The sequence below is a fragment of the Physeter macrocephalus genome, chromosome 3, assembly GCF_002837175.3.
Source record: "Physeter macrocephalus isolate SW-GA chromosome 3, ASM283717v5, whole genome shotgun sequence".
Lineage (NCBI taxonomy): Eukaryota > Metazoa > Chordata > Mammalia > Artiodactyla > Physeteridae > Physeter > Physeter macrocephalus.
Genome location: NC_041216.1, coordinates 15,462,796 through 15,473,278, shown reverse-complemented (window position 1 = coordinate 15,473,278; position 10,483 = coordinate 15,462,796). Strand labels below are relative to the sequence as shown.

The 10,483-nt window shown below is 55.9% G+C and overlaps 1 protein-coding gene across 1 annotated transcript in view; it reads right to left on the bottom strand.

The window, feature by feature from the left end:
* The window catches only part of RUNX3 (RUNX family transcription factor 3), a 59,579-nt gene extending 53,216 nt beyond the window's left edge, over window positions 1-6,363 (bottom strand). Inside the window, exon 1 of the mRNA XM_024125610.2 lies at window positions 6,306-6,363. Coding sequence (XP_023981378.1) covers window positions 6,306-6,363 — 58 coding nt within the window. The remainder of the gene's footprint in view (window positions 1-6,305) is intronic.
* Window positions 6,364-10,483: the final 4,120 nt, after the last annotated feature.

Genomic DNA, 10,483 nt, shown 5'->3' with positions numbered 1-10,483 from the left:
GTGTTAGCATACGGTATTTGTTTTTCTCCTTCTGACTTACTTCACTCTGTATGACAGTCTCTAGGTCCATCCACCTCACTACAAATAACTCAATTTCGTTTCTTTTTATGTCTGAGTAACATTCCATTGTATGTATGTTAGGCTGGGTCTTGAGAGGAGAGAGGCAGGTTTCTCACCTTCCCCATCCAGTTCAGAGTCAGACTCTTTTGCCCAGGAGGAGCGGGAACATGAAATAGTCATAATTTCCATAATTATGGACGTCTTGCCTCTGCACCAAGCCCTATATTAAGTACATAATATACACGATCTCATTAACCCACCCAACACATCTTGAGATGGCTACCGTTTGTTCTCCCGATTGTACAGATGAGAAAACTGAGTTCAGAGAAGCGAGGTGCTTTGTCCGAGGCCACAGAGTGAGGAAATGACGGGGCCCGACTGCAGCCTGGGCTTGTAACTAACTGCATTTCACGTGGCCTCTTCCCCAGAGGATGCCCTCTTCTCCATCCCCATCTCTGGGAGCCATTGACAAGGGGCCTGACAGTCCCGCTACAGTCTCCCCCATGCTTACCTCTCTCCAGCACTGAGAACACCAGGCGGTTCGTGCTGGAGATGGAGCAATGGGGTGATACGTGGGAACATGTGCCGGGTGGCAAGTGAACGAATGTGGGGAGGCGGCGGGGCCGAGGGGCTCAAAGAGGTGGCCGTGCTGAGTGAGCACTTGCTATAGACCAGTGCCGTGCGCAGGGCTTCAGGGTAGGGTCACATTCTCCCTTGCAACCACTCTAGTCCCATCTTATAGAGGAGGAAAGAGACTCAAAGAGGTGAATTAACACGTTGGGTCACCCAGCTATCTAACAGCTTCAACCTGGCTTGACTCTTAAAATGTATGCGAGCCCGGTCCCCGAGTAGCTGAGAAAAGTTGGTGTTCCTGCTACGGAATTCGACTTCACACAAGACCACACATCTCTTTGGACCTCAGTTTCCCCATCTATAAACCGAGGCGGAGGCACTCTGCCTGCCGGCTCCAACATTCTCCTGGGTTCACTCACTGTTCCTGCTTCTTGTGGAGTCTCCAGGTATGACAAGTCTCTCTCCTAGCCCCAGTGCCACAATTCCCAGCCCAGCTGTGTCCCTCCAGGAAGTGCTGTTTCAAGGCGGGTGATGGACGGTTCATGTTCTGAATCCACTGAGGGATAAAGCCCTCCCTTCCTACCTCCCTCCGTCCCCTTCCAGCACGCAAGGCAGGCTACTGGGCACCAAGGCGGGAGTGACTGGTTGAGCCCCCAGGCCGGCCTGGGCCCGGAAGCTCCCAGGAGGCCAGGGCTCCCTGGTGGCCACAGGTAGTCCCAGGGAAGACTCCTGGCAGAGGGGTGTTTGAGCTCAGTCTTGAAGATTGGGTGAGACTCCTCCGCTGCCAGCTGGGGACGCCCCTGCTTGGCGGATTTGAGGAAGGGTCTGCAGATGAGGCATCCCCAGGAGACGGGAGTAGGAGCTGGTGTTGTGGCCGCCCCACTGAACCCTGAGCCCAGAGCCCAGGTTCCCCGCCTTTGGAGGAGTCTGGACTGGCTCAGAGGCGAGGCTGGGGTCAGGGGGTGCTTCTGCCTCCCTTCCCTAGGAGGCTTCTAGAAGGTCAGGTTTGCAGGCCCCGTTGCTCAGGGCCATCTGACCCCTGGCCCCTCTCCCCTCCTTGAGCTCCTCCACCCTCTCAGGTAGCCGAGCGGGCCTCAGCTCTGATGCAGCCACCTCAAGACTGAGGCGTCAATGGGCTCTCTATGTGACCAGTGGGGCCGCTGGGGGCCGCCGGCCGCCGTCGTGGGCGCGGGTGAGGCCTGGACACACAGTCCCACTGTGTGGGGCCGGCTCATGCCCGCCCAGACCCTGTGGCCAGTGGGGGACTCCCAGGAATGCCCTTCCTGCCTGGGGGGCACTGTGGACTGGCAGGGTGGTCTGGGGAGATGGGCGTGTGCAGGGCGGCCTCAGGAGCCGCCGTCAGAGGGCCCCGGCAGAGGTGGTGCCAGGCAAGCGCCAGAGTGGCTGTGGGTGGCTGGCGGTCAGCCCCTTCATCTCCCGGGGTCACGGGGGTGGGGAGGCGGCCAAGGGCGCTCTACCCAGGGTGACCAACCATCCTGGGGTGCCCGGGACTCGGGAGAGTCCCCTGTTGTTTAGCCACTGCCCAGTGCTGAGCACAGGACACGGCGAGTGACCTCTCTGGTCGCGGCAGCTCTCCCGCCATCCGGTGACCTCTGAGTCAGACCCTCCCGGCTAGACCTGCCCAGAGCCGTTCTGTGAGGCCTGCCTCACACCTGAGAGGCCGCTTCCCATTCCTTCCGGGTGTCTTCAGCGGTGCAGCCGCCCCCACCGCTGCTCAGAGAACTCTGGCCAGACAGGCCCGTCCCGGTCCCCTTCCAGCACCTCACCCCGCATGGTGCCCCCAGCCATCCCAGGAGGTGCCCTCAGTCATCTCATCCTTTCCTGCCTCTGCATCTTTGCCCACACAGGCCATTCCCTCTGCCTGGGACATCCTTTCCCCATCTGTCACCCCCTCACCCTGCAAGGCCCAGCTCCAGGAGGACTGTCCTCTCCTCCCCCAGGCTGACCAGTGCCCCCTCTCTGATCCCCCAGCCCCCTGTTCTTTGTGCCTTATAAATTTATCACACCCAGTGCAATCTTCAGTTTACCCGTCTCTTTCCACACCAGACTGTGACCTCTTCAAGGGTGGAGAGCCTGACCTAGTCACCCTTGTACCTGAGCTCCCAGCACAAGGCCAGGCTCCTGATAATTGAAAAAATGAAGGCATTTATTGAGCACTTACTCTATGCCAGGCACCCTGCTCATTTAATTCTCTCCAGAGCCCATGAACTTGGTGTAATCATCATTCCCATTTTACAGATGGGGAAACAGACGCACAGAGAGGTGAAGTGGCTCGCCCCGGGCTACAAAGTTAGTGAAGGGCGGAGTCAGGACTTGAGCCTGGAGAGTCTGATTCCAGAGCCCAGCTTGAATCTCGGTATCTACTCCTTGATAAGCTTTTGTGGAATTACCGAATAAAGGAAAACCTTTATCTCCCTGAGTCTCCCAATTCCTGCGTGTGGCAGCTTAGACCCATTTCCTCCAGTTCCCTCCCTGGAGGGGTGCCTTCCCTCAGTGTCCTGGGGAGAGTGCTTTTGCCCATGGGGGTGAAGTTTGAGGGTGCTATGAGAGGGACCTGCTGCAAGGGGGACGCCCCCAGGGGGTTCAGAGAAGGGCCTCGTGGGGCAGATCCAGAATAAAGGAGCTGGCCCTCCATGGGTTGTGGACGGGCCCTTGGGCAGCATCAAGGCCGTTGCCCACATTTGTCAGGTGGGGAAACTGAGGCCCAGAGACCGGAAGGGACTCGCCCACAGTCACACAGTGTACCATTAGGCCTCAGCTTCTGCATTTGTCCAAGAGAATATTCGTACCCCTTCTCCTACCTGGGAGAGTCCCGGAGAAGAGATGGGAGAAGGTGGTGAATTGCTCAGGGCACAGGGCACCCCAGGAGCACCCTTTGCCCTTTCAGTGCCTGGAATTCTGCCATCAGTCTACCAGCTCTGTGGGTTAGGCATCGCCCTCTTCATGTCTCTTCCTCACCCTCTACTTCCTGTGGGAATCAAATGCCTCTTCATGCCCTCTCATGCTCTCCCCAAACCTCTTTGTCACAGGGAACTGAGAGCAGTTCTGGAATCGGGAACCCAACCGTAAAAGCTCTCGAGGGGCAGCGATGTCGTGAGACCCGCTGGCTCCACTGTCTCCTGCTGAGGAGCTGGGACCGTAAGCCTGCATTCAGGGGCGTCCGTGAACTCAGGCGGGAAACATGTGACAGCTTTCCTTTCACTGACCTCTAACTAAAATTTAGCATCTTTTGCCACAGTGATTTTGTCACCCGTGGAAATCACAGATATCCTCCAATCTCATCAGGGCTGTCACGGATTCTCTTGAAATACCATGTATGCCCATTCCTGCTGCATTATGGCCGTTACTATCTCCACTGAGAGGCCCATGGTCACGGAGTCACAGTTGATAAAAAAGTTATCTAACTTTTTTATAGTTTGATAACTGTATTTCTATAGATTTGGGGTTTTTTCATAGTTCTTTGTATTTTGTTTTATGTGTTTAAAAATTCGATTCTGAGGAGTCTGTAGGCTTCCTGAGACTCCAGAAAGGTCTGTGGTTCAGGGCAGGTTAAGGACCCTACATGGGACAGCATGTAGTCGAGCACTGCAGGACCAAGAGGCTGGATCGCTTTGGGGACAGAATTGGCAGCTGCAGCCCTGTGAGCCTCCAGAGACAGAATTTGGAAGACAGATTCCCCCAAAGTGAGCAGAATGTGGGGGACAGAGCTGGGCAGGAGACAGGGGCCCAGACAATGGGGATAGAACACGGAGCTGCAGGGAAAGCCTCAGACGCCAGACCCTGAGGCCTCCCCCGGACCCTGGCTTACAAGACGCATCTGCATCCCTGTCCACCAGGGAACAGCCCGCTCTGTGCACACAGTCGGCCCAAAGCCACCAGCTCTCCTTTTCCTCTCCTTCTGTGTCACCGTTTACCATCTCTCGGGCCCCATGGCATCAGGAGCCCATCCTAGGTGGGTGGCCCTTTAGTCCTGTCTCCCAAGTTTCCTTTGTTTTAAACTCGACATTTCTCCATCTTGCTCACGGAGGGAGAAATACAGATTACAAAGACCCAGCAAATGGTTTTTATAAACTCTTATTTTCTTGCCACAGAACTGCCTTTAATTAGCTCCAAGGACTACAAAGGGAACAGCGTTATAATAGGAGCCGCTTGAAGGAAGGAGCCCATGGCGCTCGGCTCCCAGACCTCAGGCTGCTGCTGGTCACCAGCCACAAGCAGGTCTGACGGGAGCGCCCCTGCCTCTCCCCACTCAGCCCCCACATGCGGCCACACAGCCTGCCTCAGCTTCTCTCCAGGCAGAAGGAATGGGTCCAGCCCTCAGACAAGCCCTCGCAGAAACCTCTGGGCCATAGGCACCCAAGTGTGCCTCAGTCCCTGCCCAGAGCTGGCTGCCCAAGGACTGGCTCAGAGTCACTCTGTTAGCCCACAGCAGGCCAGGCAGATGGACAGAAGGGCAGATGGACAGTCAGACCGACTTCTGTGTCTCAGCCGATCACCTCAGCTGAGAAAAGGCAGCGCCAGGCCCCCAGACCCTGGAGCTCTGGACGCCACTCAGTCCTTCTATCCTGGAGGAGAACTCATCCCCGTGTATAACCCAGAGGCACTGCCCTCATACACAGTCCGTTCCCAGCCTCAGGCAATCAGAATGTCACAGCCAGAGGGGCCTCCATTTGGGGCACAGAGAGGTTAAGTAACTTGTCTAAGGCCGCTCAGCAAGGTCGCCACTGAGCTGGGACTCAGACTCAGGGCCTCTTGACCTCCAATCTCAGGTGCCACAGCCCCCTCTGGGCTCCTGCTAGCGGGAGGAAGGCAGCAGGGGGACCAGACAGAGGCAGGAACAGTCTCCCCCCGAGTTCTAGCCTCAATCAGAGGTTTCAAGTGGGGGATCCCAGGACCCTATCCTTTTTGAGGCACATAACTCCGACCTCCGGGTTTCTCTAGGCCACGAATAGAGGCGAAGCCACCCAGAAACATTTATTTCTACCCGGGACCAAGTCCATAAGCCTTCCCGAGGCCTGCTCCCTCAACTCCGACCCAGTTTCAAGGCCACGCAGAGCTGCACGAGTTCCAACAAAAGCCTGTAGCCCCTTCCTCCCTCACCCCAGGGATTACTCGGAAAATGCAATGCAGGAGAAGTCCTCGGGAAGGTCTCTAGATCCTAAGGTGTAGACTTGCCCCCTGCCTGCTCCACGGCTCTGGTCAGAAGCTGGCTGGGCTCTGGGGGATTGGAGTATCTGAGTGTCTGCCTGAGCACAGGTGGAGGGTCTGAACTCTCTGGGTGGGCCAGGGGCTGGGGCAGCTGGGCTCAGGAGCCCTGATGGTGAGGCAGGAAGCCTCGAGTCACAGGGACACCTCCGTGTCCTCTCCACCCCACGACCCTCCGAGGTCTGGCCTTTGAGGTCTTGAGGTCTTGTGGTATCCATTGCACCCACCACGAACGGTCCCCACCAGCTGAGGGTGAAAGTCCACAAGGATGCTCCACTCCAGGAGACCACGGAGGCCACCAAGCCCTCTTCCCACCTCAGGCTTTCAGAAGCCAGCGGATTTAGGTAGTCAGCCCGGGCACTTGAAAGCAGCCAGGGCTGGCGGTGGAGGGTCGCGGTCCGGGGCCTGGCCACAGGTCCCCACCCGAAAGGGGGATCATTACTCACCGCGGATGAAGGTCGGAGAGTAGGTCGGGAAGGAATCGAAGATGCTGTTCGATGCCATGCCCCGCTCTGAGGAAGGCGAGGTTTCAACCCTTCAGGGGGTTGGGTTGGGATTGACTTGGTTGGCTGTTGTTTTATTTTTTCCTAGCTACTTTTGAAAATAAGGTGGGGGGGCTGCTGCTTTTTGTTTGTTTTTTTCGTTTTGTCCCTTTTTTCCCCCTACTGCTATGAAAAAGAAAAAAGCAAAGAACGCGAGAGTGTGTGTGTGAGCGAGAGAGAAAAAAAATCCCCAAGGAAAGTAAGTTTCTGTTTGTACCCAAGAATTTGGATTCCAGGTCCCACAGGAATGTCTCGCCACAAATTTTCAACAGAAGCGTATGCAGAGTGTATCATTAGATGGCGGGAAGGGGCCTTCGGCAGCCAGGGCAGGAGTCGCAGGGCAGTGAGAGCAGAGCCAGCCCAGTATCAAGCGCCACGGGAATGAATGAATGAGGCTCGCCCCCGGCAGAGCTCAGCTCAGTGGGTGCGAGGGCGGCCTGGGGGTGGGGGGACCGGGAGCCAACCAGCTCCGGCGCAGGGCCTTGAAGGCGGCTGAGGGCCTGGCCTTGTGGTTCTGTGGTTGAGGGACCAGGCCTTCACGGTGTCAACCCGACCTCAGCTCACAGGATGCAAGAAGTCAGCTCGCGGCCTTGGCCCATTGGCTGGGTGACGGTCACCTGAGCTGTGATGTCACAGCCTCTTAGAAGATCTTGTGGCTGCCTCTCTCTCTTTTTAGAAAAAAAAAAAAAGAAGAAGAAGAAAGAAAGAGAAAGAGAGAACCAAAAGGGATGGCTTTTATTTGTGGAGCTGGTCTCAGCACGCGGCCCAGAAGCAGAACTGGAAGCGGCTGGGGAGGGAGTGGCGTGGGGGGGTGCGGTTTGGGTCCTGTGGGGGACCTCTTTTTAATTAAGGCCAGTGTTGGCCCCGGGCAGCCGGGAGCCCTGCAGGCCCCGCACTGGGCGCCGGGAGCCCGGATCCCCTCCAGGCCCCCCACCCCGGGCTGCATGTGGCTCTCACGCTGTCATCGTCCGCCACTGCAGCAGGGGAGAGGCGTCCACAAGTGTTGCTGGGTAGCACTTCAGGGGGATTTTAGGGGAGTTAGGATTAAGTACAAAGGGAAACACATGAAGGGGTGCCACCGGCGCTCACGCCGAGGCCTGTCTGCCTTCAGAAAGGCCCTCCTAGGGAAAGCTGGTGGCATGGCCTTGCCAAGGGGCCCTGTGCAGAGCTCGGGTTCTGAGCCCTGCGCCAGTCATTCAAGGCCCTTTGCTCATTTTGCCCACCTGTGCATCTCCGTAGGGTTCTCTGTTCCAGCCTAATGTGCCCGGGCTTTCCTGCTTCTGGGTCTTTCCTCTTGCTCTCCCGCTCCCCGCTCCCCCCACGCCCAGCTCCCCGTGCCCTTTGTCAGCCCCTTTCTGAATGCTTCCATTCCCAGGGAGACTCCAAAGTAGGAAAGACATGGAGGATGATTCAACGCCACACCTCCATGTTCCCAGAAGCCAGGTCAGGCGTTGTGGGGGAGGGTGGCGGTTTTACCATTTCCCTCGTAAGTTCTACTCTCCCATTTCATGGGCCAGATCACTGAGGCCCAGAATACTGAAGTCAGCTTGTGCAAGGCCACACAGTATTCTGAGTGGAATTAGAATGTCAGCCTCTGGCTCAGCAGCCTGGGCCTCAGCCATGACACCACATTGCTCTGCAGCATCCTCTAAGCTAAATCCCAAAGTTTCCAAGAGTCCTCTGCAGACTGGGCACCACCACCTGGCCTTTCCCAGGGAGCCCAAGCTTGGGGCCAGGCCCTGGCACCAGCCCCGGACTCACGGTCGTCTTTGTAAGCTAACACGGAGCGGAAGGGGCATCCGGGGGAGGAGGGGCTCGTCCAAGGTCCCAGGGGGACTTGCTTCTGCCCCAAGCCTCACTGGGTCACCTGGGAGCGGGAGGTCCTAGGAAATTTGTTGTCTGTGCCTCATCTGGATCCTCAAGAAGGCTCAGTCTCCTCTTCCTGACTGGCAAGTTGGTGGGGGCAGGGGATGGGGTGGAGGTTCTAATTTGTCCAGAGAGGAAGCAGGTTTACAATGAAATCCACAGGGCTCTGGAGTCAGATTCAAGTTCCAGTCCAGCTCTGCTGGATCCCAGATGCAAGACTATGGGCCAAGTCACTTGCCTTCTCTGGGCCTCAGTTTCCTTTCCTGTAGAATGGGGACAACCCATTTCTTGACGAGACAGGCAACTGGGTGAGGGCACCATGAAGGTTGGTTTCCTTGTCTGAGGCTCGGTGATGTAATTTGGGCTCTGTTGAGTAAGTGCAGGAAAAGAACCATCACAGTCACATAGGAGGATAGACTGCCCCTGCTGGGAACTCATCAGCTGGCCTGGTCCGAGTAGGGCCAGGGCGGGGGGTGGGGGGGGAGGGGGGGCGGTCAGCGGCACAAGTAGAGCCTGCCGAGGTGCCTTGGCCTCCTGACTAAATTTGGAGCGTTTTGGAGTCCGCCATGCTGTGAAATAGACCAGAGATGAACACAACTGGAAAGACCCCCTTTAACAGAAGTGGAAACTGAGGCCCCCAAAGGGGCAGAGACTCACCCTACCTCACCCATGAGTCAGTGGAACCCGGGCCCCCTGCTTCCCAGCCCAGGAGTTGTTTCCACTCTGCCGACACCACCTCTAGTTTCTAACGTACCACCCTACGCACTTGGCTGTTTTTTCCACACCTAAGAGTGGGCCCCCCATAACACCTATGATTTGGTCACTCTGAGGGACTCCCCCTCCCTGGGAAGCTGAGTTCAGGCCCAGGAAGGGGGCCCAGGGGCACTTATGTGCAGCAGGTGGTTTACTGCCTTCCTGGGACCATGTGGCAAATGCTTACTGGGTGATGAGTTTGGTTTTTCCCTCAAGAGGCTTATAATCTCCACGTGCCTCTTCAGAGGCATGTACCAGACTTTGCTCGAACTCCTGGAGGCCACCTGGGGAAGCAGAAGGAACCTTCCCGAAGCCTGACTTTGTTCCTATGAGCTGTGAGATTGTGGGCAAAAGGCTTTTTTCTTCTGAGCCTGCTTCCTCGCCTGTGAGATGGGGCCAATAGCAGGACCCACTTCTCAAAATTGCAAAGAGGATTAAATGAAAACAAATACTGTGGGTGTGCTTGGCACATTGTAGGTGCCCAGTTCCTGAGATTCCCTTTCCTGCCACTTCTGACCGTGCACCCTCTCGGCATGCTGTGGGCAGTCAGGTGTCCTCTTGTTCTCCACTGGAAAAAAAAACAATCCGATACCTTAGAAGCCTCTGAATCATTAGATCAGGTTAATCCAAAATTTTGGTTGAAGAAGGAAATCATTAAAAAAATAGTAATGTTCCTTTATTTTACCTTTAAACTTATAAATGGTCTCCCTCTTGTTCTTCTGTCTCAAACCAACCCAGAAGGCATCTCCTACAATTTCCAGATTTGTCCTCTTTAAAGTGGAATGCAAATGTAAAGATGCTTACAAAGAAATTAGCACCCCGTAGCATCTAGACCTGACTCTTTCACCCAATCTTTTACGTTTCACCCATACCTAATTCAGTTTATTTTTTAGCAGCTTGCCTTCACCGAGTCTTTCCAAGGTGTTCAACCTTGGAAAGTTTTCATAGAGACAGACAACCCCGTTTTGCATCATACCATGAACAACATCACATCGCCACCAGTGAGGGTCCAATTAGGAAAACAGAAGCCACTTTGAGTGATGGAAGCCGAGGGAAGGAAGTTAGTTCAGGGATTATTGGCAACCCAGGTGATGGAAGAGCTGAGAAGCCAAACAGAGGTGGGGAGGAGCCCCAAGAGTAGCCACAGCGGGAAGCCACTGCCACCATTTGGCAAGAGGGACACAAGGAGGAGTGGTGTCGCTAGGGTCCCCAGTGGAAGCAGGAGCATGATGGGCCAGTGTTGCATTTGCTGGAGCCACAGAGGAGACTCAGCTGCCATGGAGGGCCCCTGAGACAAAGAATAAAGCAACTTCTCTCTTCCTGCCATCCTTCCATCTCCTTCTAGTGCCTCCCATCGGTCGACTGGAGCTGGAGCCAGCTGACGTAGTGGAATCAGACCTCTGCATTATAGAGCCAAAGAGGGGAGGGAGTAGATGGGTCTGAGGGCAAAGTGGCCCAACACT